This window comes from Tinamus guttatus, unplaced genomic scaffold (assembly GCF_059628265.1).
Source record: "Tinamus guttatus ecotype Peru unplaced genomic scaffold, ASM5962826v1 Tinamus_guttatus_pri_ptg000314l, whole genome shotgun sequence".
NCBI classification, from domain to species: domain Eukaryota; kingdom Metazoa; phylum Chordata; class Aves; order Tinamiformes; family Tinamidae; genus Tinamus; species Tinamus guttatus.
The window spans coordinates 865,853-886,796 of NW_028288848.1; the positions used below are offsets into that span (position 1 = coordinate 865,853).

General features: G+C 37.0%; 1 protein-coding gene across 1 annotated transcript in view; it reads right to left on the reverse strand.

Annotated features, from left to right (window-relative positions):
• The window catches only part of ATRNL1 (attractin like 1), a 432,492-nt gene that overhangs the window by 339,750 nt on the left and 71,798 nt on the right, over window positions 1-20,944 (reverse strand). Inside the window, exons 10-13 of the mRNA XM_088528590.1 lie at window positions 19,682-19,836; window positions 9,732-9,816; window positions 7,716-7,924; window positions 5,277-5,395 (exon numbers count right to left, since the gene is read on the reverse strand). Of these exons, the coding sequence (XP_088384716.1) occupies window positions 5,277-5,395; window positions 7,716-7,924; window positions 9,732-9,816; window positions 19,682-19,836 (568 nt within the window). The remainder of the gene's footprint in view (window positions 1-5,276; window positions 5,396-7,715; window positions 7,925-9,731; window positions 9,817-19,681; window positions 19,837-20,944) is intronic.

A 20,944-nucleotide genomic window follows, 5' to 3' on the forward strand; every position in this document is an offset into this window, starting at 1 on the left:
TCAGTTATGTAACTAGAGGTATCTGTCCCATAAGTTAAAATCACATACCTGCCAAAGAATACTACACAAATATTTTCTCTCCCTAGTAACAGAAGATATTCATACTAAGTAGCAAAAAAAGATAGCACTTTGGTAGCATATGTACGATTTACTTGACAATTTTAGCTCCTTTCCTTCTGGTATATATTGTCTTCTGGAACACTATAAAGCACACTTAAAGGGCTAATCCGATAATAAGTCGACACAGATGCTGGTACTAGATTAAGGATGATAGTGCCTCAACCTACCACAAACAATAATGAAAAAGAGCCAAGCTCTTTTAATGTAGGTTTTTTTTTTTTTCTTTTCTTTTTGGAAAGTCCTGAAATGCAATTGTTAAAATGAATTTTCAATCTCACACAGGACCAGCTTCATTACTGCTAGAGAACACTGCTGTTCAGGGGCCTGTTTGGTGCCTTTATTCGACCAGATGCTCATCAGTGAGCACATTATGAAAGGGATCCACTGCTTTCCTGGTCTATAAGAGAGGCTACTGCGAAGCAAAGAGAAACAGAGAAGCTGTCCTAGGAGAAAGCGTCTGCACAACTGTATGAAACAGAGCCAAGGGAAACATGGTAAAGTAACAGGATGTCTATCTGGACAATAAATATATGCAAACCGTAATGCATAAAAAACCTCTGGCACAAACCCACATTTACTTTCACTCAATCATAATGGTTATTCACAAAACTGCTTGAGAGATGCTATACAATGAATTTTATATTACAAGTAAGCACCATCTGCTCATTTTCAATACCTCAAATAATATACCCTGTTAACACATCATTATCACAATGTCAAAATCCTTAAGCATTCAGATTGTTTTGAAAGTGATTTATTCCACAGTAACACTACATACAGATTGCAATTTTCTAACTAAATCAAAATATTTGTTCTATTACCTACTAATCATGAAGCTTGTTGTGCATGTGCTATTTAACATTTAAAATAAAATTCAAAGTACCAGTGACTATTCTGTAATAGTTTTCTGTTGTATTCCCTTATTCCCTGCACTTATTTCCCTTAAATACAATGTTCATACATTGCTTCCCTGAAAATCTCATTAGTTCAATATAAATGGGAATCCAATAGGTAACTCATATTAACACAACATTAAGGTTATAACTACCAAAGCTGAAATATGACAGACCATCTGTTACTGAAGTCTTCTATTGCTGTAGGATAGTTAACATGCTTATGCACAAAAATGTGAGTAGATCATATTACATATGAGGTTTCCTGCTTATATCTGATTACTTCAGTTTTCCAGTTCTGATCCTGATATGGTGATCCCAATATGGGATACGGACTTAAAAAAAAAAAAAAATCACCGCAGTTCTTTTTTTTTTTAATAAATCCCTTGTAGGATGAAAGTACTGGTCTATCTTACCATTTCAGGAATGAGTATTAAATGAGTAGATTTTTCTGGTCAACACTAAAATATTATGATGTGCTTTGTCTTATTTATCTAATAGCTTTTCCTCCATTTCTCTGAAGCTAGTGCCCAGTCTTACTACTGCGCATTTCTTAGACATAAGTTTCCCTTTTTCATCATGTTTTTAACCCTACTTATAATTCCTTCTGCTACTTTAAAGAGTATTTCCCCTTACTTGTTCTTTGAATTCCTCGACTGTAGGTGAATCACTATTATTACCATTGCATGAGTGCAGCATTTAAGGACTTGTCTAAAGACAAGGATTCTTTTCTTTCAAGTCAGTGTTTAAGTATATGCAATGTTCAAGTATAATTTAAAGGTAGAATTATACTTACCCTTGGAGCATCCTCTGATACCCTTCTATTTTTTAAAAGATGCTCTTTCTCAAACCATTCCTGAGTTTTATGAGGTTGGTTTATGTTGCCATGCTTCAATATAAAATATTTTTAAATCAATTTGTGCTTTACTTAAGCAAATTTCATCAAACTGAGACTTTATAAGACTGTATGTGCAGGGACTGACACATGAGAAATTTAGAGAATTCCACTGTGTTCTACTGGAAAAAAACGTCATATAGTCTGTAGCCTCTGTGCTACTGCCTCATGTTCTTCATCCAGATCAGTTAGGTGCTTTCAATTATTCAGACTACCTATTCCTGCAGTAAAGGAACAGTGCTCTAACAAACTTAACTGTAAGAATTCCAGAGGCTTTTCCTGCGTTTTCTAAAGACTGTTATGGTTTTGAAAAGAAAAATTCTTCTCTCAATAGTGAAAATATCTATAGAGTGAAGTTTAATATTATATTATTGCCGTATGTCAATACTACAAAAACTTTCCTGTAAGTTATATGAAAATATGTAGCATTTCAAATGAAATTACTTTATTTGAAAACTTCTAGTATGGGCAGTTAAAATTCATAGAAAATGAAGGATTAGAGACCAAAATACCTAGAGAGCCAATGGAGCATATCATTACAGCTACCCTGTCTGCAGTTCACTTATGCTAGAAAGCATTAAGACAAGAAAGCAGAGAAGGAAGCTATTTCTTGCTTATCGCTTAAGCACTTGCACTTCAGCAATGCTGTTTTGACCTGAAGTAGAGGCCTCATCGTCTCCCACATCATCCGCATAGGCAGGGTGATGAAGTACAGGCTAGAGAAGCAGACAGTGACATAGACTAAATACGGCAGAGCTCAGAGGGCTGTCATCAGTCACACAAAGTCTAGTTGTAGGTCTGCAGCCAGCAGTATCTCCCAGGAGTCAGTAACAGGTACCACCTTGTTCAACTTGTCCATCAGTGACGTGGATGAAGGGACAGAGCAAGGAGTGGCTCATCACCAGAGGACTGTGCTGCCATTCAGAGGGACCTGGACAGGCTGGAGGAACCTTGCAAAGGCAAGGCAGGGTCATGCACTGAGGAATGGAGGATGACCTGCTGGAGAGCAGCCCAGTGTTTACCTGGGAGTCCTAGTGGGCTACAGACTGACCATGAGCCAGCCATGTACCCTGGGATGCACATGACAAGCCAACAGTGACCTGGGATGGATTGGGAAGAACGCGACACCAGGTTGAGGGAGGTGATCTTCCCCCTTTATTCAGCCCTGGTGAGGCCACATCTCAAATTCAGTGCCCAGACCTGGGTACCTCAACACAAGAGAGACACAGAACTAGTGGAGCATGTCCAGCCTAGGGCTACTGAGATGATGAAGAGACTGGAGCATCTTTCATATGAGGAAAGGCTAGGAGATACAGTCTGAGATCTTATCAGTGCTTTTAAATATCTGAAGGGAAAATGTAGAGAGAATGGAGACAGGCTATTTTCAGTGGAGCCCAGCAACAGGGCAAGAGACAAGAAGCACAAGCTGAAAAACAAAAAGTTCTGCCTAAACATGAGGAAAAACTTATCTCCTTTGAGCATAGGAACAGGCAACACAAATCTACATGGCAGGGCACTTAGCCCTGCTCACCTTCCTCCTTCTCAAGCTTAACGATGGGTGACAAGTAGGAGGAACTCCAGCACTCCCAGGGCTTCAATGCAACAACAATTTTTGAGTGCATCTACATGTACAACATGAGAGTTGAGTACAACATGAGTTTGAGTACAACAAAGATAGTAACTTTTTTGGGGGGGGTTGTGTGTATATAGATATATATGTATATACATATCTATATACACACACACACAGAAGCATTACATTTGATTTCTGAACAGCCAGAGCGCACAATGGAAACAACCAATACGTAGCCCAGAACATTTGATGATGCAACTTCTCAAGACAACCCTCAAAATACTATTGCATGCAATCTCTAATAGATAAATTTAATGCTAGCAAAGCGACCACCAGGTAGGGCTTCTGTTCCATCTACTCCCTGTCCAAAGGCAAACACCATTACCATCTTGAGCCACTCAACAGACCATAATTAAATTGATTCTCAGTTGGGCAAGGAGGGATAAGCCTTCACCCCTCACATCCACAGCTGGTATGATGGATCAACTAAAACCACAGATGCAGAAGTATCCTGTTAATGTGGGGCTTTATGGGAGAGAAGCAAATCAGCTTGCCAGTGATGGTGCACTCAGGTGCCAGTCTGGCAAGCTGAGCCAGAGCTCCAGGACAATCTGGCATTGCAATTACATCAGACGAGTAGAGCGATACACCCTGATGATCCATGAGTCTGTATTATAGTGGAAGTGTCCTGTAAAGGTACTGACCCACATCAGACAGGGAACATAGGTAAGTCTATGTGTATCATCAGTGCATCAGTACTATCTATAAAATCCTGAGAGATTTTCACATTTTACAGCCCTGCCAATCAGTCACTGCTTTGCGATTATCCATGACCAAGAGGCCAATGTCAAACTATCCATGACCAAGAGTGCAATGCCAAACCTATTGCCAGTGTATCCTTAGTATGCTGTCCAGTTTCCAGGCAGCAAAAGCAACAGACACTGAAATTAAAGTCTGCCTTTCTTATCCGAGTGTCCTACGATTTAAGAAAGATCTTTGGACAGCTGCAAAAGGGTGGCTTTCTGCTTGTGGTTTCCCTGAGCCCACAGCTTGTTATCCCATATTACTATCACAGTACTGCCACAACACTCTTGGTTTGTGGGTCTAGTCCAGAAGGAGCCGTCTACGAAAACAGGTAACTAGGCCAATTCCCCCACATGCTGCCCTTCTGTTGGTGCTATTTTCATGGTGCTGTGTTGATAGCTGAAAAATTCTGCCTCCATAGTGTCCAGACCAGTACAATAAATTTGAAATAGCCACCCTCTAACTTATCGCAGTAATTCTTAGAAAGAGATGAATTTTCATTAACTTAGTTTTTACTAACACCACTAACAGCTTTTGCAATCCACTTCCAACCTCGAATAAGAGACAAGAAACCACATAGAGAAGACTGGTGCCTAAGCTGCAATTAAGCCAACAACTTGGTCATGAAAGGTAGTATTGAGCTGAGAAGTCTGTGCTAAATTGTTCCACGCTTACGAAGCATAAAGATAGTCTGTTCCTTTGCAACGATTTCTTGCTCTAAATTCTTATTAGTTCAAAACAGCAAAGAGAAAAGTGGCATCTAACACAGTGAAATAAGTTAGGAAAGGAACAACTCTTGAAAACTACAAAGGAAACTTCAACCATGAGAAGCTGGACTATCAAATCACTCTGACAGACTGTTACAACATTGACTGTTGATTAATCTATATTTGCACTGTTTTTATTAGCAGTGACTAGCCAAGAAAGCCAGAAACTCTGTTTTAACAACAACAAAACAAGATTAATACTATGACCACGGATAAAGACTCACCATGCTGCAGTTACTGCTTGCTGAAATGCACTTTTTGTCATCACACCATTGGCATCCATTTGTATTAGCAGTACAGCTTGCACAGTCTGCATATCTATAACATCTGTCATCTGCAGCAGCTGTAATACAAATGGAAGGCAAAAAGAAATATCACGCTGAAGGAGAATATCACCACATTTTACTGGTTTTGAATGCCCTTTCTTAGAATATTTTCTCTCCCAACCGTCTAGAAAATCTGGCCATTAAAAAGCCGGGTCTGTAGGAAATCAATTGTATTCACTTAATATTATTCAACTAAAGAAGCAGTCACTGGTTTGCAACATACAGACTCATTTACTACAGTGCACAGGTTATCTATTTTTGCTCACTCCTGCAAAAAAAAGAAAAAAGAAAAAAAAAAGGAAAAAAAAAAAGGAAAGATCTTATTCGGATGCAAGTTTCTGGAAAAAAAAAAAAAAAGACATTAGATCACCATGTCGCCATGCAAGGCGGCAATAGTTAAAGAAGGTGAAGGTTGTTAACAACACATACAAATATTTTAGCTCTCTCTAAATTAATGTATATACTTTAAAAGTTATGGTGCTTTATCCTTTCTATATGAAAAATCTTTGTTGAAGAGGGTCACTTTAAACATGTAACACAAATCTTCAGAACTTGGAGTATTTATATTATTGAAAGTAGTTTGGGACAAAATGTTTACTTCTATTAAATGGAGATTAAAAAAAAAAAAAAAAAAGAAAAGAAAAATCACCATGATCCCATATATGAGAATTTCTCCCATCTCCTAGATTGACTTCTCTTTTCAACTGCTAGGTAGTTTGGCTTTCTTGGTCCTGGGATAATTTTAAAGAGACTTCATTGCTAGGGATCACTTCCCATCCAAGAATTCTCTCTGAAAACCCACTGAAATTTGTGTTGTGTTTTAATTTCAACTGTCAGTAAATTCTTGCATGATTCCTTCAACCAGCACAACAACTGAGTCAGGTGGTGTAAAAGAATATCCAAACACTTGGCTTTTGACAGAACGTTACTACCACAATTGGAGAAATCCAGTAAAAGTGAAGTGGCTCATTCCAGTTATTTAAGGAGTTGGCAAACAACACAATTCACAGTTGGAATTTTATACACCTTGCCTCTTCTACTTTGATCCCACTGCAGTAGACATATTTTAGAAGTTGCCCTGTTCTATTTCGCTTCAGTGCCTCTGTAGTTTGTTTTGTATTTCCCCCCTTTGTTTTTTTTAAGAAAAAAAAAAAAAAGGTGCTATGCTTCAGCTCCTCTTATGAAGAACTGAAATTGTCTAGATTCCAGATCTCTAAACCTCATAAAACTGTACAAGAGCAGTTTTGAAGAAAAGTTTTACCCAAATAACACGGCTGTTTTGTAATCTACTGTTTCAACTTTTCAACTTTATATCGAGGCCAGAGACAAACCAGGAAAAATATAATAGAAAAGTCAATTATCTGGAAGTATTTATTAATAGTAGAGCTAATATTTTTTAAGCAGATACTAAAAGTAGACTTGCATTTTGTGCGTTTAACATAGAGCCAAAGTTTGGCTAGCAATTATATACTTTGCTGCATGGAAAGATCACAGAAATATGCAGCAGATATGTCGCAGTGCTGCATACTGTGCTCATGTAGAGTATAAGAACAGCACTTTTATAAGCAATCTATTTGTCACAAGTCAAAATATTTGGAATAGGTTGCAACTATTATTCATGATGACAAATTGCTGTTTCAATCAATACAGCTACCACAACGCCAAACAGAATTTCCCAAGACCGATTTTGACACAGTCCAGCCAAGTGCTTGTTCACTTCAAGGTTTCCAGCTGTGAATGGACTGTATTCTTCTACATGTATCAAAGAGTATTAATAATCTGCTGGAAGCAGTGATACCTCCCCACATACAGACATGACAGTGCTATATACCTGCAGTGCCAGAAACCATTTACAAAGTCCATCTGTGTTCTGACTAATATTAAGATTTTTTTCAGAATAATCTGAAGATTTTTATTTATTTACTCATTAACATCAAACAGGAAAAGATGGAGAAATAGAGAATTTAATCATTTATAGTATTTCAAAGCTCATCCTCCTGTCCTTCCAACTAAAGTAATTTTACATTTTGGCCCCACAATGAAGTGATTTCTTCTCCTTAAAACTCTCTCTGTTTTCTGTTCCCTAGCATCTTAAACACATGCTACAGAGAAGAATACTTCTCTATATTTAAAATTGAAGAAAATCAAGAATGTAATGATTTTAAAAATCAATCCATTAGCCACTTGCACCAGATATTGCCAGAAAAGAACTGTCTTATTAGTCCATTCCCTGATTCCACTTGTTTTTGCCTTCCCACTCCTCTATTCCATTGTAACATTTAATACTTTAAGATTAGAGTTTAATGGTAAAATATTAGTACATGATAATTTACGCACCTGCCTTTTTAGGACACTTTGCTTTAAGGATGTTATTAGCATGGGCAGCTTCCCAGGACTCACAATGTTTCTTGTTCCACAGACATCTTATCCCTGGACGAGCATTTTTACACAGCTCTTCATCTCTAAATGCTTCGCAGTTCGGAGGTTTGTACACAAGGATGTCATTCAAAAGAACACTTGAAAACCCTCCAAATACGTACATGGACCTGTTGGGGAAAAGCAAGTCAATATAGCTGTTATTGAAGCGATAGATAAACTTTCTTGAATTCTTTAGCTGTCTTCATATACAATAAAACATGTGTATTCATATTAAAATTATATTAAATACACACAGATAACAACATAAAAACATTCTTCAGTTGTCTGATCATGACTCCGGAGTGGTGCCATTTTTCAACATACTCCTCCATGCTGCAGGATTGTAAAAGCTATATTTATCTATATGCATTACAAAGTGACACAGAAAATGTCTGAAAGTGAGGAAGAAAGACTACCTAGGAAAAAAAATACTCATTTTTGGAACTAGGTAATGAGAACACATACAGTGTAGCTAAATGCAACTGAAATGCAACAGCAATTGGCAAGTGGATTTTTTTTCCTGACAACAAAAACAGAAGACTACACTACAGGCCTTCCCCTTATCTTTCTCTTCTCATTCACAGTCAAGAACAAAATCAGTTTAAAAGATGTTAAGAAAGAACCTGTGTATTTTGTATATCATATATTCATAAAACAGAATTAATGCTACAACTACCAGTAGCAAAACCTTTGGAGAATGTCTCATATTATATATTTTGTACATAGAAGCCTAGTAATAATATTATAAGTCCTGAAAAAAATACATATATACACATATGTATATATATGTATTTTCACCTTGAATCTAATTCACTGAAAATGACAGTTCTTGAATCATCAAGCATAGCTTAAATGTCTTAAGACTGCACAAAGTAGAATTTGTCAAAAAACTGGTTGCTGTTGGATCCTTTCATTGTAAGCCCATTTTTCTTAATGAAGTAATCTATTCATTGAAGATTTTTAAGCCCTGTGTAAACAGCTGCAACTTAGTGCCAATGTTTTTGTTTATATCTGTTATTTGTAGTATTATATACCATCTCCATTACTTTTTACTTATACAATATTCATATGTAGAAGATGCAGGGGCCTGTATATGTTTAAATACTAATTAATAATGTAGAAGAGGTACAGAAATATGCACTGAGACACAGCCATTTATAGTACCATAGATGTCATCCATTAGGCTCTTTAGAAGCCAGTAAAATCCATGCAAGCCACACTTCTTGTTTTTTTTTTTTTTTTTTTTTTTTTTTAAATCTAGTTTCCGTTTTCTACACCTTTCACATGAAAAATATGATGATTGATAGCCAACTTTATCTCTTGGTGGTAGGCATGGGAAGCAGAGTTCAGCCACCAAATCCAGCAAACTCCATTTCCACTCTATAGTCTGTTTCCAGATTAAGTTTTACTGAACTCTCAAGTTTCATGAAAATATGACATTTTATAGCGGATAAGCAATATACTTAACCTAATCTGATGCCAGCAGACTTTTTTCCTGTAAACTGTTGATAATTATTATCTTGAAAACCTTACTTTTCCCCATTATATAAATTTCAGTTAGATTTTTTTTTCAATTTCATGTTTGTAGAAAAACAATGAATTATATGTTACAAGAAGATTTTGGCCATTATATGAAAGTAAGGGGTAAAGAATTTCAAATTCACTGTAGGTCATAACACAAGGAAAAATATACTAAAAGGTTCACCATAAAAAGAAAAGCCTCTGAACACATTTCACAGCATGTCATATCGATGATTGGCTGTATTGATGATTTAAGACCTGCAAAAAGCTACTGCTAACCACTATTCTTGATGTTAATAAATTACATCTGTTGTATGTCATTTAGGCACACTTAACGGAGGTATAACTGTTCCCATTCTTTTTTCTTTTGGTTCAGAAAAATGGTCAGGAAAATTTAAAATATGCTTCATTTACCCATTACTGACAACAGCAGTGTGACCAAATCTGTTGACATCTCTATGCAGATTAGGTTTTGGTAAAATCTTCCATTCATCACAAGCTGAAAGACAAAAGGAAAGCACATGGGTTTGCTGAGCAGGTGCTCCAAGAAGCTGTTATCACTACAAGCTTTGGCTTTATCTCCTGCACTACCATAACATTTACCAAGCACAGAGGGTGCCAGCAGAAGTATCCTGTTATTACAGTGCTCTCTGCATTCCCAACCTTCTTCAACTCCCATAACAACCCCTGCCATCATCCTAATCCTGTGATCAGTAACATAATCTTAACACTATTCACTCTCCCACTAGCTAAAGAATTTCAGTTCAAGCGTATTTCATGGTACATCTGTGACAGCAAATTTATCTATCTTCATAACTCTCTTAAGATAAAATACATCCTTCAGCAGTGCCAGTAACCTGATTATTTTATTTTTGATACCTTGATATCACCAGTTATCTTCCTTCCACTAAGTTTTTGAGGTAAAGGTTTTATCAGGACTTCCACTTAATATTAAGCATTCCAGAATCTCTATTTTAGCAATTCTGTACGAGCATTTACACATGTGATTTTGACCCAGTTGCGTTTTTCTGCCTTACTTAACTAAAATCTTAGATCTTAAGAACTGTTAAGTCCTTTTTCCACTAGTTCCCACTTGAGTTTTTTTGATTTGAAATAATCAAATCCCACAGGAGCAGACCTAGACAGCAATTAATGAAATTTTTGGCAGATCAGATAAAACAAAGTACTTTTCCAAAGAGCAGCAATGTTTTTTTCGAATTTGCAATCTTAAGACGTTTCAAAGACAGAGGATCAGAAAGTCCAAGAAAAATTACATAAAATAATGGATTATAGGTGCTTAAATAGATACTAAAGGCAAAGATACCCTTTCCAACAGGCCCTGGAGTGGACAGGCTCATGTGCTTTTCCTGGGTCACTCCCAAGGCTGCCTTGTGAAGCTGACCACCTTTTCCCCCATTAAACAAGGTGCCCACAGTTTCCTCACTTGTATCCCAAGCTCTCACAGGCTGCTGATTTAGATTCATAATTTTTGACAGTCTTACCTTAACTAATCTCATTGGAAACCTGGTACAAAAAACCCAGCACATAGGAACGGTACCCTTTTTTTTGGTATTTATTTTTAGGTCTAAAAATCATAATGGATTTCACACAGACACACTCAAAGACATCTTGCAAAAATGAAGCATATCCTATATATTAGCAAAATGTAGTGAAACACAACATTTAATTTTTGTAGCATTTTCAGGAAATTGGAAAACAGGTTGTTGAGCGATTACTGGGCTGCACAATTTCAAGATGAATCACGTGAGCAATGTCCTGAATCAAAACACAACTTCTCTATATTTTAAACAATATTTATATATGAATTGATTTATGCAAAACTAAATACTGTATACATTTTCATTAAAAATAATCTCACATTTCAAGTAAACTATCCTATAAGAAAGATGATTATAGTTATTTCTCATTTAAGACAATCCTGCTGTATAGACAAAGATAGGGATTAAAGTCAGTGTTAAAAAGGGGTTAAGGGTAGAGAGATACCTCCGGTGTAATTCAAATTAAAGGGTTATAAATGGCCTTTTTCTTTGCTTTTTAGGCCTTTTATGATCACCTTGTCCTTCTGCATATTCTGAATGAACACTTACTTGCTACTTTAAAACAGTTTGCAGCAGGAGTAACAACACAGCACTTTTTATTCCAGTGCATGGTGGCAAATCAATTACGACACAATAAAAATGACCTATTTGCTCAATATTTTCTCCATAATTCACAGAAGCAAATGGAGTATCTGCCCATAGAAGCTGTGCAGCTACACAGAGTTAGCACTGGAGGAAACAGAAGAGTCCTATAGAGATCAGCAGTCAGTCAGAAAAGGTTCCTGGCACAGAGCAAGATTCTGGGAAGCATCACTGAAACCTAAGGTATTTACTACAGTTATTATTCAGCTTGATTTTTTACCGAGCTTTCTGCTGTTGCATTAATTTTAGCTATAAAGTTTAATAAGACTACATTTAAATCAGGTATATATTGCACATAACAACAACAAAGTGGGATAACATTCAGTATCAATCTGAATCTAAAGGAATATCACCAAAAGCAAGCAAAAAAAATTAGCTTGGAATAACAAAAATGGATAATAAAAAGGGACAAGCTGTACTTAAGGCTGCCATTACACAGAGTTTAAGTCAACTTAACCAGTGGCTGCTCTGATCCTGTTCTTGTTCCCACTGTCAGGACAGCCCATCTCCTTGACGGCTGCTGTTTTGGTACTTCCAGTATAGGAAATTATTCACAACAGCTTTTTATCTGCCTAGTTTCCAGTTAACATAGGTCAGAAAGGCCAACACATGAGAAGGGGTAGTACACCACAGCCAGCAACAAAAATATATGGTAAAAAGCAGCTAGATTAACTTAGGCTTACAGAGAGCTACAGCCTGAGCACATAAAAAAAGGCCAGAGTGAGACTATGGCCATGACAGATAAACCAACTATATCTACTTATAAATAGGGAAAATATACTAAAAGCACATTATTACCAGAGTAACACAGATTGTTTAAATGGCAATAATTTCAACATTAGATGGCAACTCAGAATGAATTTATCATTTTGAAGAAAAAGAAACTATAGGAAATTTTTGTTAACTGCATAATAGGACTAATGCATTCCCAAATCCATCCACTTAGTCAACTTTCTTCTGTCACCACCACTGTTAATATTATCATAACATTAATATATTACTAATACACTGCATCTCTGAAAAGCATTAAATGCTCCTTATTGCTTTACTCAATCAGAATAATGGAATAACAGAATGATGAATGCATCTGTGCTAAAGATGCTATTCTTGAAACAGTTTAAACAGAAGTCACCACAGTTTATTACTCACAATCATGAGTTTCAGGTAAAGGTGAGAATGACACTGAATATAAAAGTCAGGTATTGCATATTCCATATTCCAGTGTAACAGTGTCACAGTGTCACTGCCATTTGAATTATGCAAGAACTCCAGACTAAGATCAATATTAAATATTGGAACAAAAGCGACAAATAATCATGAATTCAGTTTCCAGTTCAGGAACATCTTTTCATTTAAAAGCTCTAAAAACACATTTAACACTGCAGCTGATTGGCAAAAATCTTTCTGTTACACTGCAGAATCAAGTACTACCTGCTGTAAGTCACTATATGTACAGAAGCAGCACGGTTGGGATCTGATTCCACTGAGAGTAAATGAATTTAAACAAATTAACTTAAAAATGCAAACGCTAAATTTTCATCTGAACTAGAAAGCACTACTTGCTATTTTTGGCTTTTGTACAAATATCTAAACAAACTTCCACAGTGTTTCCTTTACTTAGTGTACTAAATCAAAAAGTGGGATTTAACACCAAAGGAAAACCACAAACCCATAATAAAAGCTGGTCTTAAGATAAGAAATGCCTGAGGGCTGGAGATATAATAATTCCTACCTTGCTGATGATATTTGTCAAACTGGCAAGTGTTTTCAAGACAGTACAAGAGGAAAAGGAAGAGGGATGCATGTTACCAACAGCCTCCCCTGTTATCTCTCCTCGGCCTTCTCAGTGACTATTGAACTGAATAGAGTATTGTGCAGAGGAAAAGAAACCCTTTCGCCAAGCTTTAAATCCTGATCGGAGTTTCTCTGCATAGGCTGGTTAATACGAAATGCAGATAGTTAACAGACTTTTTTTCTGTTTGGTAAGGAATCAGATGGCGCTCATTCATACATATCATCTTGAAACTTCTTTTGAACATAGCAAGGTTGCTAAATTTCTAGATTTACTGAATAAAAAAGAAAGTCATAAACAATGTGTGGCATGATTTTCGACACTGTTTATCAATATAACAGCCTTCTGTGCATTATCTGTGTTGCATTAAGTCTAGTTAAGATGGTAAGACCCATAGCATAAAGAACAAAACAGTTTCCTCTGTAAAATACCATGGTATTACATAGCTGGGAGGTAAGAGATACAATATTAGTTATATTTTCCGTTAGCTCCATATGTAAACTGGTGCAATACGCTGCAAACTTTTTTTCCTTTCTTAAGAGAAACAGCTATCAAGCAGATATCATCAAGCAAGAGTGATATCACTGATTTCAGATTGATTAGCTCATATTTTAGTGAATGAAAAGTACAAGAAGGGATAGAGGGACTTTTCCTCCCTGTTGATAAGAACAAATATCACTATAGGATACTCATACTCCTCCCCAGCGTAGATGAAAAAGTTAGTGTGGTAAACTGTGGCTAAAACACTTTACTTCTGACTGGTTCTGTATTTTACGACCTGAAAAACTAAACACCATAAACAACCAAACACGAGGGATATTTGCTACAAGTAGAAAACTTATTTTCTAATTCATTCAACACTGAGTAAAAATTTTTATTTGTTCAGGTAATAAAAACAGTCTTTCAGCAAAATGTAAAGTCAAACCCGTTGGAAATGGCATGGATTGAGTTTTAAACTTTAACTGTAGATTTAACAACAACAGACATTCTATATGCATAACTCTCCAAGCGATATTAAAAAAAAAAAAAAAAACTTGAGCTTAACTATTAAATGATGTAATTAGTGCTTTACATTATTTTGGCTTTTCTCTTCTAATGCTACAATAATAAAGAGATAATTGCTATTAGAGACTGTGCCAGAACAACATTTACAGCTTAGATGCTCAGGAACACCTAAAATTTAATTCCTCACAGCCTCTGTTTTACATTTTCTGAGTGATAGCACACTGATAATCCACTTGTAATTCTAAAAGAAGAGAGAGCTAGAAAAATATTTTCTTGTATCAAATCTATTTTATGAACCCATTTAAATTTACTAGTTTTGTTGATGGAAAAGACTAGGTTTAATACATTTTATTTTACAGAACAATTATTATAAATGAGCCATTTATTTTCTTACAAAATACAAGCAATATGTTTGATCATAAGTGAAACCACCATTAGCCTCAGGAGTAGATTTTTTTTCCAGACAAGAAAAAAGTTGTTAATATTCATTTACACAGCATGGGAGAACCTCAGTGCTCAACAATGACTATGGTCTTTTCTAAGCAACTGAGTTTACATCTTCTTTAAACAATAAGAAGCTGTCAGCAGAAATCCAATACGTAACAAGACTTGAAGGAGAAGGGTTTCAGAGCACTAAAGCTGGGATGCAGCATCCCGCTTTTCTCCCTAGACCCACAGGAGGGGACAGACAGTGACTGACAGAGCTCTCTTGAATTCCAGCTCCAAACCTTCAACCAGCTGGTCACCATACCTACAATATATCAGACATAACAGTGGCCTAAAAAAACAACTGCTATATAGTCCAGAGGACAAGATGTGGCTGAATATTCACTACACACTTTCGGGGGCATTTCAGGACAAAGCCAAGGAGTTTGGCTCTTTCCGTGAGCGCCGCGTTACCACAGGGCGAGCAGCGGCGCCCACCGGGGCTTTCATCCAACGTAGCTCACACTGCAGCCCATTTCATAACGGAACACTCTGCAGAATTTAAAGCCAGTGATTATCCAAATTCCTACTACCACGTGTCAGTCTCCTAAGGATTCGTAGGCTTTAGGTGTCATGTAATAGTGCTAGAGAATCGCAAGAAGTAGGCCATATATCCTAACTGATATGGTTTCCCAATCACATAGCAAAGATGGAAGAAGAACATAAAGGCTTTTTTGTTTGTTTTTGTTAAAGATAAAAACTTAAAGATAAAGATAAAACCTTGTAAAGATAAAACCTTATTAATTTCAAGTGTGTGGGCCGAATTTGTATTTTTACCTGTTATTATTATGTATGCATGATGCACACATTTTGTCTTTGCAAATCTAAGTGTCTGATTTCCAAAGAGCTGCCACAGAGCAGGGCATTGCACAAGTATTACATACACATTTTCATTATGTACACACCTATTCAGCTTGCTAATGAGATAACTGTTATTTTAAAGCATCTTTCAAAGGGTTATAATAGAAGAACTGAGTAAACATCCCAGTGACAGCCATCGTAGCCTTGATAGTTGAGGCCCTTCCGCTTCTTTTTGCATACTGAAGGGGCACGTGGCACAGCAATGATGAAAAGTCATAGCTGGGATCAGCTAGAAAACTGCAGGTCAAGCACAGCATCCAAGGCAGGGCAGAGGCAAGTGCCAGACTGCACCATAACATAAGCACAGTCATCCAGGACCTCACCTTTATATGGATAACCGTTCAGGAATCTTTACAGAGCTGACAGGGTAACCCTGAAGGCCAATCTGGTGGCAAGACATCAGAGGAATATAAAATCATAGCAACAGCCATGTTTCTAAAGACAATTTTATGCTGCAGACTTCTCATTACATCACTGCTTCCTGCTATTTAACCAAATAGCTATTTAACCAAGCTGCTATACAACAAATAACAAGCAATTATGAAAATAGGACAACTTAACAATTTGTATAACATCTCCAACTTTCTCAATCTTCAGTTGTAGCAAACATTCATATATGGTAAGCTTTAAAACTTACCAAATTAAGTTATTTCTCAGTTCACAACACCTAAGTTGAGCCATTTAGAAGTCAGTTCATTACCTGGACAGCAATGGCACTGCAGAAGTGGTGGGGGAACCTATCCTAAGACAGGCAAAATAAATTGCATGCTGGAAATGCCTGTGTCTCTGGTCTCCCTACAGCGGGGGAGACAAAACTACCAGTTTATATTAAAAACAAACCTTAGGCAGCTAAACTTAACTGAGAGGAACCTCTCTAAATAGCTATTGCAGATGAATATGAAAACCAGTGTTTTTGTAGATAATAAAAATCTAAAGCAAACTGTTCATAAAACTATGTCACATATAATAAAAGATATAATCAACAATACTCTATAGCCCAACTGGAACGTAAACAGCATAGGCTCTATCTCCACGATTCAGCTTGTTTCCAGACAGCACCCATTTTTTACAAGACAGAGCACTACACTCCATCATTTGCAACCTATCTAGGAAACACGATACTGATAACACCGTGTGTTTTGTCTTCCGAGCACTTTTCAAAACCTCATGATGCAAATAAGGTATACAAAATTCTGCAAATACCCATTCTATAATTATCTCTTTCTTAATAAAAGAAGTATTTATTATTATCTGAAAAAGTATGCTTGTATCTGATGTGTGCTGAGAGACTCTACATTTAATTTGGTCAAATGAATAATACTGTAATTACGTTTGTATCAGATTAATCTTTATTAAAATTTTTTAAAATGAATTACTATATCTAGGGTTTTTTGCACTTCATCAAATTTAGGCATAAAAAATGCAACTTGCAGGAAAATACAAATCTATACATTAAGTATTGTAATTAATTTTTTTTTAAAAAAGAAACACTTGCATCACAAAAAAACCCAAAAACTACTGTAAATCATTTTCATGTAGTAGAATAATGCATTCTGGTTACGAGAAGGTCTGAAAGTTGCTCTTATTCAGATCCCAGGATTCACAACTACTGCTTCTCAGGTGAAACGAGAGCAAAATAACAGCTTGCACTATCAGATTCTTACAAGGAGTTACAGAGCACATCATACAAGCAAAAAATTACAGCTGCTGTGAAAAAGCTTCATTCAGACGCTCAGTGAAACTGGCAAGAAAGAGCACGTTTGCTCCACATATTAAACGTGCCATTTGCTTCTGAGTGCAAATGCAACGCAGTTGGTATTGATACCCCAAGACACAACGAGCCCTTTGCTACTGCTGCAGACAGGGTCAGACCCTGCCCTCCTCCACAACTGCAGGCAGCTCATAAACCCGTGCCAAGAGCAGATCCGGGAGCTGCTCCGCGCACAAGCCCATGTCCCAGGCGGCTCGGACACGTTTCCCATTTCTTAGTTCCCAGGACAAGTGGATCAGCTTTTTGGCTCAGCTATAACTGGAGCATTTATATTTGCAGCCTGTACATAAAATAAGGGCCGCGAGCACCAGGGAAGGGGAAAAGCTGTTCATGATGAGAGCAGGAGGGGAAGCTCACGGACGCGTGGCCATGGACCTGGCTGCTCACCTCGGAGCCTCCGCTCCTCACTACAGCTCAGCCCTCATCAGGGCACTGGGATAAAAACACCAGGCAACGATTCACTACCTTGCACTGGTGAATAAACCCCAACAAACAGAAGCCAGGGGAAAGGAAGAGGGAGAAGCGCAATTTTAAAAGATGACCTGTAGGAGGATAGTAGAATAGATAAGGAAGGAAGCAGAGCCAAAAAGGGAATAATCTGCTCTCATCTGCATTAAAAGAAAATGAGAGAGAAAGAAGAGACAGGCAGGCCAGACAGAAACACATAACATCAGTAAGCCCCACGCTGAAAGAAGATGTTTCAGCTCTTCAGCATGGGGCAGCTCTGCAGCACAGCCATGATTTAGGTAAGGGAAAATCCCCTAGAAATTCAACAGGCTAGGTAGGATTCAGTTTTAAAGGGTGAGGGAGCAAGGAAAGTTAAAAAGCAGGAAACATTAAGAGCAGTAACATGAATGCACAGCAATGATAGAACATGATAGGGAAGGAATGAAAAATAAATACAAGCAAAGAACAAAATTTTCTACAATAAGAGGGGAGTAACAAACTGAAAATATTTTCATCACATTAAAACTATAACAGAAAGAGAAAAGTGCTTCTGTCCTTACTTATCCCAAAAATGTATTTACTTATCTTTTCCAATGTATAGGCATATTTATACCTAATTTTTATTGCTTCAATCTAAGCACTATAAATAAAGCCACAGCAGAGACTGGTGCATGGTAGCAAACACCAGCTTCTGAACGACAGACAGTACAAACACAGGGATTCTGGATGAAAAAATAACATTTATTTCCTGGGATAATTTAAATATATCTATTATTGCATATGAAAATTATGTGGCTACTACGCATGCCAATATATGCTTCTTGCTTCCTATAGCTAAATAATCACCATGCATTTTTCCTGGCTGCCAGTGAGGAATGGCCTCCAATAAGAGCAATAAATATTAGCAATGTTAACAATTAAGCAGCTCTAAATTCTTAGTCATTTATCAGTTATAAAAACAATCATGGCAAGGTAGATACTTGACCTCTCTCTACCTGAGACAAAGCTTAGTTCTCAAAACTGACAGGTTTACACACTGTCATCTTGAGGACAAGAATCATGGGTCATTGTGACATTTTAAAAAAAACATTTTCTTATTTCTGTTATCAACCTAACTCAGTGAATTAGTGTAACATTCCCAATTTCTACCCTGAAACACAAAATCTGAGATAGTATGCAAAGGTAGAGAATTAATATTTCACTGTCTTTCAGTCAAGCCAGTGACTTATACTCCACCAGATCCAAGCAAATCAATTCAATTTAACTTACTGAAGAGGGTGAAATATTGCATAATTAAAAGTGACATCAGTTAAGTAAATAAAATAATGCAATGGATTTATATCCAGAATAGAATAAAGTCTTCTTTATCTTTCTGCCCTCAAAATTCCAGGATCATATTTTTTTAATACTGTATAGATGTTCAGAAGAAAAAACTAAATAAATACTCTCTTGGAGATAACAGCTGCTAGGCCCTCTGTTCAATATCTTTTTTAATAACACTAAAAAGCACTGACTGCTGCAATTTATTTAATAATATACGTGCTATTCATGTTATAGGACATCACAAGAAACGCAGAAAGTGAGGAAGACTTGTAATTTTACCCAATATACGTTGTCCCACAAACCTAAATCTTCAAATTATTATGGAATAAAAGCCTGTCTTTAATTAAACTCAGACACTTACATCTTGTTAAAATGTTTGCGAGAGAGGCTTTTAAGGAGCACATCAGCAGGATGTTGAGAATGCAACATTGGTACTTAAAAACACAATGATCAAAAACACCATTAAAAAAACACCTACCTATATCATATGCAAGAAAGTCAGCAGAAAAACACTTTGCACCATTACTGAGGGAAGTATCATTATGAGTGTTTCCACCAAAAATGAGCATAGCACCGTTGATTAGGACAGCTGAATGAAGATATCTTGCAAAACCACTCTCTCTCAAAATAGTCCTGCAAAACACAGGAGTCAATCGCTACATACCAACCTAGGAAAAGTCATAAACACCTGAGGAATTTAACAGAAGGAAACAAGACAAGGAAAACACTGAATTAAAACAAGTATTCATCAAGTACGATAAGATATATTTTGACTGTTTCTCAAATTATTTATTTCTTCACTTTTTAGAATGTCTAATATAAATATAAAGTTTACATTCTTCATAAGAAATTAAATGTATATAAATGTTAAGGAAAATTACACAAAATCCTGTGTGTATATATAACACCCTGCCAAATTTTTTAATAAAAAATATACTAAAGTTTTTTTTTTTTTTTTAAAGAAGGCTATAAGAATGCTTAGCCTGACCAAAGTTTTGAAAAGGAGAAAGATTTTTCACTTGGACTCCCAGAAAAGAAATGCAGGCATCAATCTAGTTACGATGGAAACATCTGCAGTGCTTCATTGTCAGGTGGCCAGATTCAAGCACCCAGAATTTCCCTTCAGAGAACAACCCCCCAGTTATATCACAGCATCCTTCATCTTGGATCATTCTTTGTTCGTGTTGGCTTGTGTGGTCTGTTTGCAACTGGGGAATGACCTGGGCCCAACATCAGCCAAGGGTTTGTACTCCCTCTAACACCAAACTGATACGGAGCTAGCAAAAAGAATGAGACAGGAACTAGATTTCGTCACATCTTACCACACACATCTTACCAAGGGAGAGAGTAGCCTTTTGGATTTTTTCTGACTTGAAATCATTTAGCTAAGACAACTGCAGAGAGCTCTGCGAAGGGCCGCTCCGGAGCCCAGGCAGACCATGGCTCACACCGGCCGGTTACCCGTCACTTAGGCCCCTCTCATGAAACCGGGCTCCAGGCCAGGCTCGGGGCTCCTCCTGCGCCATGTGCACTGCTTACCTGCACCAACTGCTTGGTCAGCCCCTATAACGAGCAGCTATTCTAACAGCTGTTCTCAGCTAGCAACAGAGGAAAGTTGTTGTTGCAAATGAAGAGTGACAATATACACACAAAAAGAGATCTTGTCCTTGAAAGTGCTGATACTCCTTTCTTCCTAAACCTTTTGCTTACCAGTTTTCTTCTAGTTTACAGCAAGTGCTCT